The sequence below is a fragment of the Natrix helvetica genome (assembly GCF_964273705.1).
Source record: "Natrix helvetica genome assembly, chromosome: Z".
Lineage (NCBI taxonomy): Eukaryota > Metazoa > Chordata > Lepidosauria > Squamata > Natricidae > Natrix > Natrix helvetica.
Window position 1 is genome coordinate 52,312,885 of NC_138554.1, and position 16,366 is coordinate 52,329,250.

At 44.1% G+C, this 16,366-nt stretch overlaps 1 protein-coding gene across 3 annotated transcripts in view; it reads left to right on the forward strand.

Annotated features, from left to right (window-relative positions):
- Nucleotides 1–16,366, forward strand: part of FMNL1 (formin like 1) — a 104,013-nt gene that overhangs the window by 73,006 nt on the left and 14,641 nt on the right. For all 3 annotated transcript variants that reach the window (XM_081933328.1, XM_081933330.1, XM_081933329.1), the window contains 10 exons: nucleotides 882–956; nucleotides 1,742–1,852; nucleotides 2,485–2,634; nucleotides 3,213–3,335; nucleotides 4,854–5,088; nucleotides 11,939–12,298; nucleotides 14,080–14,204; nucleotides 14,290–14,492; nucleotides 14,703–14,937; nucleotides 15,854–15,922. In XM_081933328.1, coding sequence (XP_081789454.1) covers nucleotides 882–956; nucleotides 1,742–1,852; nucleotides 2,485–2,634; nucleotides 3,213–3,335; nucleotides 4,854–5,088; nucleotides 11,939–12,298; nucleotides 14,080–14,204; nucleotides 14,290–14,492; nucleotides 14,703–14,937; nucleotides 15,854–15,922 — 1,686 coding nt within the window. The remainder of the gene's footprint in view (nucleotides 1–881; nucleotides 957–1,741; nucleotides 1,853–2,484; nucleotides 2,635–3,212; nucleotides 3,336–4,853; nucleotides 5,089–11,938; nucleotides 12,299–14,079; nucleotides 14,205–14,289; nucleotides 14,493–14,702; nucleotides 14,938–15,853; nucleotides 15,923–16,366) is intronic.

Below are 16,366 nucleotides of genomic sequence, written 5' to 3' on the forward strand. Positions count from 1 at the left end.
GGTTGCATCAGTAATACTTGGAGGAGTTATACAATATACACTAAATAACCAGCCTCACTTTTAGTAAGACAAATAAAATGGTAGTACCATTACAAACATCTCATTTTAGAATTGTGCTGAAATTGTTATGATCTCCTGTCCAAAACTGTCATGGCTTCCATTCTAAGGGAATCTGGGAACCAGAGCGAGGGAAAAGAGGAAAAGGGTATTCTCTTATTCCCCCACAGAAGTCATTTTTCAGGACATAGGAACTAGGACTGGTGGCCTAAATGAGTAAAGTAAGTGAGAGGAAGATAGGAGACATGTGAGATGGCAGAACTTGGGCCAGCCAGCTGGTAAGCAATGAAACACAGACTCAAATAGCAATACTATAATTGCTGAAGCTTACTAATCGGGATGGAGCCAGAGGCTTTCTAGCGGTGTGTACAAACTGAGACTCAAAGCCATGTGTCCCCAAGCTTCTCTTAGAAGAGCTGTCTGCCAAACTATAATTTCAAAAGTGACAAAAGGGGCAAAAAACAAATATTAAACTATACACTATCTCTCTCTTTTTGGGGAGAGGGTCCTGGCCCCACTTATTTTATCTTGATCTCACTAAGTTTTTGGAATGCCACTAACAACAGGCAACAAAGCAATAATGATTGCTCTCTCAAAGGGCTTGCTAAAATTCCGGTCCACTGTCATCTAATACATTAATTAAAACAAATTTAAGCAGTGAGTGGTTCCATTTCTGTGACTGCCCCAAGAGCACAGAGAATAAAATACTTCGCTCTGGTTGCTAGAAGCTACTAATATGTATATAAACAGTTTAAACTCTTTATTTTCATGGCAGGTCTGCAGTGTCCTATCAAACAGAATTCCTCTCCTTTCTCTCCTTAAAGGTTTGTGGTGAGAAGAACCGTTTTGAGAAGCTGATGGAGTATTTCCGAAATGAAGACAGCAACATAGATTTCATGGTAACAAAATGCAGCCGAGGGGATGGTCGCTTGGTCATCCATAAGATTTCCTCTAATACTCTCCTCCAACAGGCATAGTCTGTGCCAGGAGATTAGTTGCTGTTCATGCCATGTTTCCTATCCCTAATTAACAAAGAATAAGTTACATGTTTTAAGTTTATGCAGTAATTCATGCTTCAGGATCAGAAAAGCAATCCTCAAAAAGGAAGCATCAGCCCTTATGGAGGCACAGGTTGGAGAAATGGATGAACAATGTCTCTAGCGGTTTTGGGCTTGGGTAAAATCTTTAGCATGCCTTCTGAATCATTTTCAAAGCATTCTCAGTAAGTGCTCAATAAAGCATCATTAAAATTTATCAACAAGAGGCTTAAAAACTAAATCAACTATAAAATGATATTCCCCATAATTAAAAAAAAAGTCGTTGAAACTCTCAATGTCAGTAAACACTTTTTCTAATTTTCAAAAAAGCCCAAAGGTATTCTTTTCTTATGTGCCTTCAAGTTCATGTTGATTCCTTCTGACCCAAGAGCTCACCCGCTTTATAGGAATAGAAGTCACAAAATATCTCTCTCTCTCTCTCTCCCTCCCTCCCTCCTTCCCTCCTTCTCCCTCTCCCTATTACACTTAACTGGTTCTCCCAAAGTTAATATCTGATTATTTAAAAAATATAACTTGTGTATAATGAGTTCACATGCCAAGATAGCCTTAACTACCAAAATCCAGCCCTTCAAAGCTGTAAATCCTATAGAAAACACACTTTTTCTTCTCCATTCCCAAACATCTAGGTGGCTTGTATGCAGTTCATCAATATTGTGGTTCATTCTGTGGAGAACATGAACTTCCGTGCCTTCTTACAATATGAGTTCACACAGTTGGGACTCGATGAGTACCTACAGGTGTGTGGTTATTTTTAATGGCTCCTAATTTCACCTTAATTGTTCTTCATTTGAAAAGTGCTTAGCAAATTCTGAAATGTATACCATTGTTGGAAACAAGCAATAGAAGTTAGCTAACACAGTAAATATGTTTTATTACTCAGAATAAGAGATAGTGATGGGGTATTTGAGTGCTTCTCTATCTAATTTGCTGATGCTGTTTTATTACTTTTGGAAATTGTTCTCTATATACTGATAGAAATTAGAATTAAGTTCTTCATAGCTGAATTTCTCTTTTTTATTTACTTTCCTTATAAACAACACTTTACAATCTAAGTAATTCAGTTTAAAACTGAAGCATTAATCTATAATATATAGGTTTTGAAGGAATAAAAAAAATTGGAGGCGATAAGAGCATTTTCCAAAAATGTTCTGGGAAAATTTTACGCCCTGGTTCTTTTAGCAGGTTTATTTGGGTTTTGTGTCATAAAACAACAACAACAATGCCTACAAACCTTTTATTAAAAATAAGAAAAAGAAACACATGCAGATGGACCATGTACTGACATTTATAATTCCAAAAGTTTGTACTATAAAGAATGATCATCCTGGCCAGATTTTTAAATCAAGACTTCCTTTCTATGATTTAACAGAAGCTGCGTTGTACAGAAAGTGATAAACTGCAAGTGCAGATCCAAGCCTATCTGGATAATATCTTTGATGTTGGTGCCTTGCTGGAGGATACCGAGACCAAAAATGCCATCCTGGAACACATAGAGGATTTGCAAGAAGAGGTTGGACAGGTAGGGAGCTGACTAAACAAATCCTATGGACAATGCACATCTTAAGATGGTCAAGAAGGAGCAATTCAGGAAAGTGGGGTGGTTGGTGACAATCAGGTCATCGGGAGACAGTGGTGGGTTGCAAGCGGTACGCTCTGGTACAAGTGTACCAGAGCCTGCCCAGAGCACTGAATACCATTCCGATACGGTGCTCCAGAGGGCTCACCCGCCCACCTGAGCTCCTTACCGGGCTTTTAAGTCTTTGGCACTTCCACGCACGCGCATGGTGTGTATAGTGCCTGTGTGATGCTCCGCTGAGCAGTTGAAGCATCACGGAGGCTCGCGGGGCACTAAGACACATGCGTGTGTGTACGCGTGTGCTGTGCATGTCCATATGGACGCCGCCGGGCCCGTTCCAACTGTACCGGTTGGAACAGGATCCAGAACCCACCACTGCTGGGGGAATGTATTCCATCCCTGCACCTGAAGTTTATATGCACAAAGTTCATCCTTGCTTGAGTACATAGGATATTTGTTGACTCTGCCTTATAGCCTGGACCTCCCAAAACATATTCTCAATACATTGATTCTTTTCACAGCTCACTGAGAAACTCCAGGATGTAGAAAATGAATCCGAGGCCAAAATTGCTGAGCTAGAGAAACAGCTGTATCAGTCACGCAATGAGTTGGAGATCCTGAGAGCAAGAACTAGTGATGAGCCGGTATGGAAGCAAATGGAAAAGTATTAGGAGAGCTTTTGATCAGAATGGATTTCAAAATAAGATTAGGGGAAAAAGTTACATTGTTTGTTATTAGCATTACTGCACACTTCTGCAGTAAACTCAGGTTGTTACTTTCAAACCTCCGTTGATATTGACCCTGTGTGTTTCTTTTTTTAAAAAAAAATCTATGTCTATTGTATAAATTTTAAAATTGTTAGATGGAATTCATGTACCTGCAGTCTCCCGCATCGCCATCTCATTGGAAGTGGGAAAAGAAATGCAGAGCATTTCAAGCTAAAACATTTTAGACCTGAAATATCCCCTTCCAACTTTAGAAAGTCTGATTTTACAAGAAGAATTCAGACTCACCTCAACCTTTCATGAACAGAGCTAACTTCAACATAGATTGTTCCAGGTGTGCAACTAAAACCAGGTTCCAAAAATCCTGGTAAGATCAGAATCTTTAAAATAAATTCCATATGTAATTAGGAGATCTGCTGCATCAGGTCAAGTATCCATCCAACATAGTTGCCCCTCCGCAAAGCTCACAAGCTGCATGTGGCGGGCAGATATGTAGAATTAATTGGAAATAACAGATGATGAGAAGGTCCTATAATAGTGGAAGAATATTAATGTGCTCAACGTAATTGCCATGTACACTTGAAAGGGCTGAACTGATCATTCACTCTTTCCCTCATCTTTTCTTCTTCGCAACATACAATCTGTAGATGGCTAGTCAGTGATTGGTCAACTGGTTAGTCATCCTGGTTTAGTCCTCCCAACTGTCGCAAAAACTTAGTTAGAAATGTGTGTCCTTTCCCCCCCTCAATTCCTGGCTTCTAAATATTTCTTCTATTTATTTACCTATTTGTTTTACTTCATAAAGGTTAAAAAATGTGGTGCCACTAGGATCAGCTCTGCAAAAGCCACTTACGGGGCTGGTTTCCTCACTCTTCACTTTTTTTTCTTTTTCTTTTTGATGTATTTCATCCCCCAGGAAGAAAATGGGTAAAGGAGGAAAAAGTGGAGGAAAAGTGAATAGAAAGTCTTCATTTTTGTAGAAGACATTAAACCCATTTGAACAAAAGAAAGTTCATTTAGTCCCAAATTTCTTTTGGAACAAAAATTAAATCTCTCAAGATTACTTGAGTGGATTGATTGGCTGGGTTATATTGTTTGCCTGACACATCAGTCTTCCCTGTGTCACAATCAATCATGAAAATGGGGATATTTGCAATTCAGAACCTGTCACATTGACATGGGCTTCATTCTCTTAGGAGTATTTGTCCTATGGTTTTTCCCCCTAAACTGATATGAGCTAGTGAGCTGTATAAAAATATTTTTTTAAAAAATCTAATAAGCCCAGAATATTTTTCTTAAAAAATAGGAAAATAAGTTTCAAGTCCATACCACAGCAGCATATTCAAGATCCTAGAAAATAAAAGCTGCTCAAATTCAGAATAACAGAATAAATTCAGTAGGTTTTCTATTCAAAACACTCTAAACCTTTTCTTTTAGGAGAAGCTAGATGAAACCAGCAAAGTTAACAAGCCAGAAAGTCCTTCTTGGTTCCCAATGCAGCTTCCACCAGAGTCAAAAATAACTCCACAATACTCTGCCTTGGAGCACAACCTGGAAGAACTAGAAGACAGAGGTTTTATCCGGATCCAGCGGGGGCGTGGCAGTGATAGCATCATTGGCATTGAGGTCCTCCCTGTTATTACTATTGAAGCATCTTCATCAACTAGCACAGGTACATCCTCATGGGACAAGCAAGGTGAAGCCTTACTTGGAGCATTTTGCAATATAAATGAAGAATTATAATTTTTTGCTGTTGAATGTTGTTTAACATTGCAATTCTCCATAGTGAGGGGGAGGAGTATCCAGGATGGGTTGACCATGTCCTCTCGTTGATTGGACTGAGTCAGATAAACTCTTTGGGACATGCCCTGGTCACCAGGTACTCCCCAGTTATCGACTCAGTCCCTCAACTGGACAGTTGACCATTCTGGATCTCCAGCAACTTGAAAAGAAAAAGAAAGAAAATAATTGGAATTGCGATTTTGCCTCCCTGTACCGCGACACAGCCTCCTCTGAACTGGACTAACCCCTGGCAGGTTAGGAGGACTGCCACAAGCCCTCTGCAGCGGCACGCTGCCCGGGCCACTGAGTGAGACCAGGGTCACTCAGTGAGGACTACTGCTGGGCAAGCGAGGCAACCAAGGGCACAAGCCTCTCTGAGGCAAGCCTTATCGCGGAGGCTCTACAAGCGCAGGAGCGCTCTGCCGCTACCCTCAGGGGTTGAGTGGCGAACCGTGGCTTCTTCAAGCTCCGCAAAGCACCCATGCCGCTTCCACATGGACCAAAGCAGCGGAGAAGCCACGAGAGAGAGCCCGGCCACAGCAGCATTGGAAGGAGGCAGGAGGCAAAGAAACCGTTGGTAAGGGCGCACGGCAGCTCTTTGGAGCACAAGCCACGTGGAAACACTTTTTAAAAGCAGCGCCCTTTGTTTCTGACCGCGCGGCACCATTTTGAAGCCAGGAGGATCCACGTGACCCAAGATGGCGGCGCCCAGCAGCTCCAAGGAAGGAAGGTTCCAGGTAGCTGCAACCACGGCCAGCAGCCCTACTGGAGGGTCAGAGGAACATCCACCCAGGTCAGTGCCCATCCCAGAGGCTTCCCAGAAGGGGGGGCACAAAGGCTAAGGCCAAAAGGAAGCACATCTCCCCCAGGACAGAGTTAGAGGCAGAGAGTGGCCACACGCCTTCCATGCCCTCTTCTAAGTATGAGAAGCGAAGGCACAAGGCCTTGGAGCGGCTCTGCAAAAAGGTGGGCAGCCAAAAGACTACCCCAGGCCTGGGCACAGAGGGGAAGACTTCAGGGACTCCCCCACCCAGTGGAGCCACAGAGGAGGACCCAGCCTTGCAAGCAAGGATCCCTATTGACACCTCAGGCCTTTGGGGCTCTGCTCAGGGGTGGTAATCCCCCCCAGCAGTGGGGACAGCCCTACCCATGGGACTACCACCCCTGGGGTTTCCCCATGCACCAGCCAGCTACCCTCCATAGGGGTATCCAACTTTTAGGACTTGATGATGCAGGCCTTCCAGCATGCATGGCAGCGGCATTCCAACAGCCACAGATACAGCCACAAGGGGCTTCCCCCCTAGTAATACTGAAGGCCTGGAAACCCAGGGGGAGGACCTTCCCAGCTCCCCGGCCTTATCCCAAGAGGACAGTGACCTGGAATGCGAAGAGGGCGAGATTAGAGAGGACAAACTGTCTGAAGACTAAGGCATGCCTCCTCCTAAACCAACCTTTTCCGGGTTATTCCAGCCCTCCTTGTACAAGTCACTTCTCTTCAAGGCCAAGACAGCCACCAAGCTAGGCAACAGAGCAGCAGAAGCACTGCCTCAACGCCAGGGCTTCTCAGCAGAGACCATCTTCAACGAGCAGGCCATCGAGGCTGACACGGTGCCTACTCCCAGGGCCTTCCTCGACTTGGTCAAGCACCAATGGACATCTCCCACCATGGGAACAATGTCCACATCCATGGACAGGGCCTTCTTCAATGTGGATCAGGACATGGCTCAGGTGCTGTCACAATCCTCCATCAATGCACCAGTCATGGCTCTGCATATGCCTACCAGCATGCCCGGGGAACTAGAGGATGCTTTGAAACTGGAGGACAGGAAGGCGGACCTCACCTTGCAGAGGGATCATCAAGCGGCTGCTTGGGCGGTGAAAGCAGCCACTATCGCCTCCTCCTTCAATCAGTCTTCCTTGCTGTGGCTACAAGAGCTACATCAACACATCCCCCTGATGTCAGATCGCACCAGGACATCAACAAACTGGTGGCAGTCATTCAGTTTTCATCGGACGCCACCTTAACTGCAGCCAGGTTTGCTTCCAGGGAGATCACTTCATCCGTAGCTTCTCACAGGCTGCTGTAGCTGCGACATTGGCAGGCAGACATACGCCACAAGTGGTGCCTGGCATCGGCCCCCTTCACAGGTGACTCCCTCTTTGGACCAGCTTGGAGCCCTACCTGGTTGAGAACAAGGACAAGCGGAAGGTCCTTCCCACCACTCCGAAGAGGAGCAGCTTCAGGACAGCTCCGTACCCCAGACGTTCCTATTCCTGGGGCCAAGACTCTGGGTCCTCCTTTCGGGGTCAGGATTCCTTCTGGGGGTCAGGTGCCAGGCAGTACGAGGGAGGATTCTCTGCCAGGCAGAGATACCCAGACAGGCAGCAGAGAGGCAGACAGCAGAAGCGGCCCCTTTCGAGGGGGCAGAGGAGGCAGTGGGGGGCACCCCTTCCACAAAAACTAGATCTAGATCCAGCTTACCACCCCCCATTGGGGGGCACTTGGTGTACTTTGCCGACCGCTGGGACCTCTCCTCCTCTGATAAGTGGGTACAGAACACCATCAGGTATGGCCTCTCACTCGAGTTCCTTTCCAGCCCCCCCCCCCGAGCTTCTTCCGGATCTGCCCGGTCTCAAATAACCCGACCTGGAGGTTGCTGATGCAGGAGGCCATCCAGCACCTTTTGGAGATCAGGGCGATCCAACCAGTGCCTCTAGATCAGCTGGGTCAGGGGTATTACTCTATTCTCTTTGTCATTCCCAAGGTCTCGGGTGGCTGGAGAGCAATCCTTGACTTGAAACGCCTGAACCGTTCCATTAGCTATAGGAGGTTTAAGATGCACTCACTGCATTCCATCTTGGAGGGGGTTAGGCAGGGAGACTTTCTCACCTCCATAGACCTCACAGAGGCCTACTTGCACATTCCCATTGCCCAGGAACACCGCAGATATCTGAGGTTCTCCTACCTAGGGCACCACTTTCAGTACCGGGCTTTGCCCTTCAGGTTGTCTTCTACCCCTTGGGTATTCACTAAGGTAATGGCTGCTCTGGCAGCGTACTTGAGGCAATTACTGGTGCGAATTCAATGTTATCTAGATGACCTGTTGTTGTAGTCATCCTCCTTTAAGGGTGCCCTAAGGGATCTAGACATCACGATGACAGTCCTGAGATACCACGGGTTTTCGATAAACCTGGCAAGAGCCACCTCCACCCCTCCAATAGCCTGATCCACTTAGGAGCCCTAATAGATACCCAGGCAGGCACGGTCTATCTGTCACCAGAAAAACATCTCTCCCTCAGGCAGCTAGCCTCCCAGGTAGCCAGGGGGTGTAGGGTGTCCTCAGTCACTCTGACCAGACTGCTGGGAACCATGGTCTCCACCATTGGCATCATTCGTTGGGCTCCACACCAGAGACCTCCAATGGTTCCTTTTGCCTTTCCAGCGAAGGCGCATGAGCTGCTCACAGACCAAAATCCTTCTCCCGTGCCCTGATTTGGCGGATGCCCCCAGCGATCACCAAGGGCAAAGTCTTCTGGACGCCAGACCGGGTGACGGTAACAACGGATGCCAGCCTGCTCGGGTGGGGCACCCATCTGCAGGCTCAGATGGTGCAAGGACAATGGACTCAGGCGGAAGGGACTCACAACATAAACTGGTTGGAGCTCAGGGCGGTCCGCCTGGCCCTGTTATATTTTCATCACTCTGTCAGGGGCAATCACATCTTAGTCCTCATGGACAACATCACCACCAAGGCTCACATAAACAGACAGGGGGGGACCAAATCAAAGCCCCTCATGAAGAAGGCCAAACGTCTGGGGCAGTGGGGCGAAAGGAACCTTCTGTCATTGACTGCCAAACATATAGTGAGGGTGGACAACATCAGAGCCGACTGGCTTAGCGGGGCCGAGGTAGACAACTCGGAGTGGAGGCTGCAGCCAGCGATCTTTGAGGAGGTGGGGAGAGCACTTCAGACGACCGGAGGTCAATTTATTCGCCACTCCCCTCAACACCCAGCTCCTGAAGTTCTTCTCCAGGTACCAGACACGGCAGAGGGGGTGGATGTTCTCCGATGCCCTTGGGCCCGGGGTCTTCTTTATGCCTATCTGTTCTTACCCCTGATTCCCAGCGTAATACAAAAAATCCTTTGGGAGGGGGCGGAAGTGGTTTACACTGGCCTCGGAGGCCGTGGTTTGCTGATCTCCACTCACTCTCAGTGGACAGGCCCTGGAGAATTCCCCAGGAGAGGATCTCCCTCAGCCAGGGGTCGCTGGAGCACCTGGACCCTCAGTGGCTCCATTTGACTGCTTGGCGCTTGAGCGGAGCATCCTAAGGAAAGACCTCTTCTCCCCCAATGTTATACAAACCATACAGGCCACTCACAGACCCTCCATGGAGTGCATTTATAGCGCTACATGGCATGCCTTCTCTACATGGTGCAACTCCCGGGGACATGATCCGGTCCAGGCCACGGTTCCACAAATTCTGGACTTTCTCCAGGCAGGCCTGGACAGAGGGTTAGCTCCCAACAAATTAGGAGACAGGTCTCAGCCATCTCATCAGTACTTCTGTGCGGCAGGAACCAGAGCTTGACTCACCATCCCATGGTCAGGCGATTTCTCAAGGGGGCATCCAACCTCAAACCGCCCGCGGTACATAGGTACCCTTCCTGGGATTTGCACAAGGTATTGGACACTCTGACAGACGCTCCTTCGAACCATTACGAACAGTTTTGCTTTTGACTCTTAAGGTGGCCTTTCTGGTGGCCATCACCTCCCCCAGGTGGATATCCGAGCTGCAAGCGCTGTCCACCAGGGAGGATCTCTGCGTGTTCCACCAGGACAGAATGGTGCTATGGTTGGACCCATCCTTCATTCCCAAGGTGTGCACCTGCTTCCATCGCTCGCAGGAGCTGATATTGCCCAACTTCTGTCCAGACCCTTCTCACTCATTAGAGAAGAAGTGGCACACCTTGGACGTAAGAAGGACTTTGAGGATTTACCTCAGAAGAACCAGGCCAAACAGGAAATCCGAAGCCCTGTTTGTCCCCTTCCAGCCGGGGTCTCTGGGAAATAAGGTGACTTCCACCACCATAGGCAGGTGGTTGCGAACCTGTATTGCTACTGCCTACCAATCACAGGGCCTGCTAACACTGAGCCATATCACAGCACATTCCACGTGAAGCGCGGCCACCTCTATGGCCTGGGCCACACAGGCCTCATTTACTGAGATCTGCAGGGCAGCCACATGGGCTTCCCCCTCACCATTCATGAGGAACTATAAGTTGGACTCATTTGCCTCAGCAGAAGCATCATTTGATCGCAGGGTGTTACAGGCTGTTCACAGGGCGGGAGCCACGCCTCACTAGGCATAAGTTTGGGCATGTTCGCCTCAGGTGTCACCCTCCCTAGGGATGCGTAGGCTTTGGTACGTCCCATCCTGGATACTCCTCCTCACTATGGAGAAAGGGCGTTGGTACTTACCTGATACGCCTCTTCTCATAATGGGGGAGGAGTATCCAGCCCCTCCCTGACAGGGTTATGTAGCAAAGCATTATGTTTGGTTGTTAAACTGTTATGTTGAAGGATTAAATCAATAAAGACTTGAAACTAGAATAAGAGTCTGGAGTGAATGGTTCAACAAGTCGGATAGAGTTCTTCGCCGATAACTGGGCAGTACCTGGTGACCAGGGCGTGTCCCAAAGAGCTTATCTGACTCAGTCCAATCAATGAGAGGACAAGGTCAACCCATCCTGGATACTCCTCCCTCACTGTGAGAAGAGGCATAACAGGTAAGTACCAACGCCCTTTCTGTGGTACCCCCAATATAGTAATTTTTGGTCTGACCTCTCATTGAATAAAATAAACTATTACATTGGGCAAGAAATATATTGCTTAGTTCTACAAATTAAATGTTAATCTACATGTGAAGCAAATGAGGTAAAGAACCTTATAACTTCATGTACAAAGAGGATAAAAATACTGAACTTTATTTATACATATATTTCTTTAGTCACTCCAAAGAATTTAAATTTCCTATTCTGATGGTGGAAATTCCAGAGGGAAACAAGTATATCTGAAAGAAGCCAAACACGGTTATCAGTAGTCTTTATCAATTGATTGTAAATATCCAATAATAGTTGGATATTTTTTACAAATTCTTTTTTTTTAGACATCACTCTAGTGGGCAACCATAATAAGTAAATAAATAGACAGGTGTTAGTTGTACTGTGCAGCACATAGATTTTTTGCCATTTAAATTGTGTTAAAGTTCCCATCTATTAAATGCATTAAAAATAATCACCAAGTTGCCAATGTGCCCTGATAATTTGCTATTCCCAGTTTGAGAAACCCTGCCCAATATGAATACATCCCCACATGCAGCTAGTAGATCAAGGGCAAGATTGGTTTAGAACTTTTCCTCCTAGGTTAATGTATGTAACAGAGGATTTGTTTGCTTTGCATCATTTTGCCTTAATGGAAGACCATTCAGGTAAGAAACACTCCAATTTGAATTGCTCCAACCCATCAACATTTGAACTATATGGTCTCCCAAATGGCTTATCTCCTAGAGACTACTCCGTGATATGCAGCAGCTAAAAAATCATCACTTATCATACAGGAACAAGTATTTGAATATGGTTGGCTCATGTACTTTTTCTTGCCAGGAGATTTAGGCAGGATTATCTTCCAGTGGGCAGGACAGGAAGGCATTCCTCATATCTTGTCCTGTTTTCTTTCAGATTATCCCTCCCCATCTACATCTCCTGTCCGCAGTCTTGCTCCAGAAATACCACCGGCACCACCTCTACCTTCCACGGAAGGCAGTGATTCTGTGGCTTTCTATTCTTCTCAAGAGGAGGAGTTGTCACCTATTTCAACTCCTCTTCCACCACCACCACCACCACCCTTACCAGGGATCAATGAGCCTCCACCTGCCCCACCACTGCCTGTGATTGTAACTACATCTCAAGCTTCATCAACGCCTCCGCCGCCGCCACCACCACCCCTCTTAACATTTGGTGGCCCAGTTGCTCCCCCTCCTCCTCCCCCACCTCCCATGATTGATGGAGCAACTTTGCCAGCAAGTACAGTTACTGCAGGTAAATTGTATATAGTATAGTAGATCTTTCTTAAACAGCCATTCTATTTGCATTGTAAGATATATATTCATTTACCTCTCTCTTGAAATCAGAAGCTCACAAAAGAATTGTGAATTTAATGACATATAAATTTTTCATCAGTCAATAAATCAGTGAATCTGAATGGAAATAAAATTAGAAATCTCAAACAATAGTCTGCATTGTTCAGTTCCTAATGCAAGAAAAGCATTATTTGAATTTAAAAATATTGATGTATATGTCTCCTTGGGTATCTTATTGTATATAGCAGAAAGATATAATCTTAATATTTAAAACAACTATATATAAATAATATATTTAGGTACTTTAGAGTTGGGATACTTCCTTCGAGCTGGTGCTTTCATTCTGCACTTACTGCTAAGTGTAAAGGAAAAAAGGAAGTATGGCAAATTACTTGCCAGACATCTTTTTTTTTTCAATTGCTCTTTCTTAAAATATCATATGACCATATTATATGATCATATAACATTACCAAGCTTTTCTTCAATAACAGAGGGAGCAGCCTTTTAAATAAATTAAAGTTGAGATATTTCATCTCCAAAATCTAGCTCCTAGCCTGAAGAATACTCAAGGCTAGAAATTAGGAAGTGAGTAGAATTTATATTCCATGTTGAGAATTGGCTTACCTCTATTTAGTTACTGTGTTTATTTCTTGCTTTTGCTTATAACGGCATACATTTTAAAAAAAGAATTAATCTGAAAGACAATGAACAGGTTCAAATATTGTGCTAAACAGTTATTTTTTTAAAACCATGGTTTATTGCATGGCCCACACATGGCTGAGATCATACATTACTGCTAAGTCATAAACTATACTTTATGTATTTTTATGATGTATTGATAAGTTAAAATCAAAAGGGACACGGTGGCCCAGTGGCTAAGATGCTGAGCTTGTCGATTGAAAGGTTAGCAGTTTGGCAGTTCAAATCCCTAGCGCCGCATAATGGGGTGAGCTCCCATTACTTGTCCCAGCTTCTGCCACCTAGCAGTTGAAAGAACATAAAAATGCAAGTAGAAAAATAGGATGGGAAGATAACAGTGTTCTGTGAGCTTTCAGCATTTAGTCAGGCCAGCCACATGACCACAGAGACGTCTTCGGACAGCACCGGCTTTTCGGCTTTGAAACAGATGAGCACTGCCCCCTAGAGTCAGGAACGACTAAGACATATGTGTGAGGGGAACCTTTACCTTTACCTTAAGATAAAATCAGATTTGTGGAACAGCGAATTTTTTATGATCCAGGTAGCCTTTTGTAGGGCTGTGACCTGGCTTTTCCTCCAGCTGTTCAGGTCTGGAGGTTAGGTAAGCCTTGTTCCTGGTGCCGTTTTATGATTGGAAAAGGTCATGTAGCCAGGATGCCATGGGTTATTGTTTTAAGTGGTTTTAATTTTTGTGCTATGCCAAAAGTTGTGAGGCGCATCTCTAAATAAATAAGGAACATTATGGCTTAAAATGTTGTGGGACTCAACCAACTTCACTCTTTAGACACTCATGAAATTACATAAATTGTTTAAATTGGAATCTAGGTCTTCTCAATCCAATATTTTATCAACGATTGCTCAACGTTTCTACTAGTTTAGAAAGATTTAACTACATCCAAATTATCACAGATGAAAGTTTCTCTTTCATTTTATGCCCAATCTGTAAGAAGGCCCTTGCTGAAAAATAAAATTGGAAAGAGACAAATCTCTGAGATGATAGAAGTTTATAAAGCACTTACAAACTTTCTTACTTGTTGGAAGCTGTCAAGATCAAGAAGCCTATACAGACCAAATTCCGTATGCCTGTCTTCAATTGGGTTGCTTTGAAGCCTAACCAGATCAATGGGACCATCTTCAATGAACTCAATGATGAAAAAGTCCTTCAGGTGGGTGCCTCTACCTTTTTCCTTTTCTCTTCCTTGCTCACCCAATGCATATCACTTTGTTCATTTTGGCTTCTCCTTGGTGCAGGAGCTGGACATGAATGACTTTGAAGAACAATTCAAAACCAAAGCTCAGGGTCCAAGCAAAGAATTCGGTTCCATAAAGACAAAGACTTTACAGAAAGCTCCCACTAAGGTTTCACTGATTGAATGCAACCGGGCCAAGAACCTGGCCATCACCCTCCGTAAAGGGGGGCTCAGTATCGACAGCATTTGCAAAGCCATTCAGACGTAAGTATGTCCAGCTTTTCTCACCAATTTTACCTACCATTCAAAAGGGGAAGATTGAATTGAACACATATGCATGTGCACATGATCCACATTAGATATGTGCAAAATGGTTAATTTTGTGATGGGAAGCTACTTACTGCAATGACATATATAGTTCTGTCATCTAGAAAAACCCTCTCCTACCTAACCAGTTACTTTATTCTTGTTTAGATACGACTTACAAACCCTCAATCTGGATTTTCTGGAGTTACTGATGCGCTTCATCCCAACGGAATATGAGATGACAGTAATCCGCAAATATGAAAAAGAGCAACGTCCACTGGATGAGCTTTCAGATGAGGACCAATTCATGATCAAATTCAGCAAAATTCCCCGCCTTGCAGAACGCATGAACATCATGACATTCTTAGGCAGTTTTGCAGATACCGTACAACTCCTTCTGCCAGTAAGGAACAAAGCAGGCAACTGATTATAACCAAGAAGTGGTGTCAATCATAATATCTTGGGTTAATATCAATTGGAAGAGCCTGATAATGGTTATAAAAGTTGATATAGTATCTTGACTAATGATTCTTCTAAAATAGTATTTTTCTTCTTTTTCCGTCTTCTTATTTACTACAGGTTGCAGGAAAAAAAGGCATGATTTGCTGAATGGCTTAATAAGAGCAGCAGAATGTAAATTGCAACTTTGCATAGGAAGTAGATCGGGGCTAAATGTAGCGAAGCATTTTCAAGTATCCAATATTGTTGGGGGAGAGAGAGCAACAAATCTGGCACTTAAGACATCAAATAGCAGCAGGCAGCAAATCCTTTTTACGTTTTTTAAATCTTTTATTCTACCAACTATTTTTCTCTTCTACCAACTTGTGCTGATTGTGGAAGTAATTCTAACTCTTGCCAAGCCTTTATGTGGAATTATCCACTATGGCATTATCAGGGTTTGTCATCGAATTCCCAAGTCACGTTAAATTACCTCAGGGGAAAGGTTGCAATTATCTGAAAAGATCCAGGTTTACACCTTGCATGATAAGATAGCATTTTTAAGTATCTTATGCAGCATTTAGCAGTGTTGGCAGCTAAAATGGTGCTTTAAAAGTTATTGTTTTTTCCTGTTCTGATTGTATTCAAAATATTCATTCCCAATTTCATGATTTTTTTAAAAAAAAATGTTAAGAAGTGTTTGTGGAGTAAAATCACAAAACAGGAAAACATAAATTTTGGAGGTTTAAACTAAGTTTAAAATGTCCACATTTATATTTAGTTCCAATAAGAAGTATCTATTAAGGTAGGTAGGATAATTTCAGGTAGTTGTCAAACCAAGTAGGAAATCTGATTATGTCATTCTCACATTTCATTTGCAGCAACTAAATTTTGTGATTGTTGCTTCAGTGTCAGTCAAGTCATCTACCAAACTGCGTCAGATTTTAGAGGTGAGGTTCCTTAAAGATAAGGTCTCCACAATCATTTAAGTTGAAGGACAATTTTTCTTTGGTCTTGGGTAGTAATAATTGTTGGCTCCCAGAATGTTGACAACCAAGTTGCAAACTGTTGTCTACATATTCTTAAACCTCAGAATACTTTCTATATTCAATTTAATTGTTTTATGTATTTGTTAGATGTGTATACCACATTTCCTCTAGGAGGTCAGTGGCATGCATTGTATTCTATGTATTCCCACGCACAAACACATACTGTACATAACAATCCCATGAGACTGAAAGTTGGACTGTCTCAAAATTATTTAGTATGCCATGCTGGCATGGATTTTTAATAACATTAAGCAGCAGAAGTCTACCCAGTTCACTTCTTTGTGAATTTGTTGTGTAGGTATGGGTGGGGGGGCATGGAAGGAGTGAGGGAGGAAGGAAGGAAGG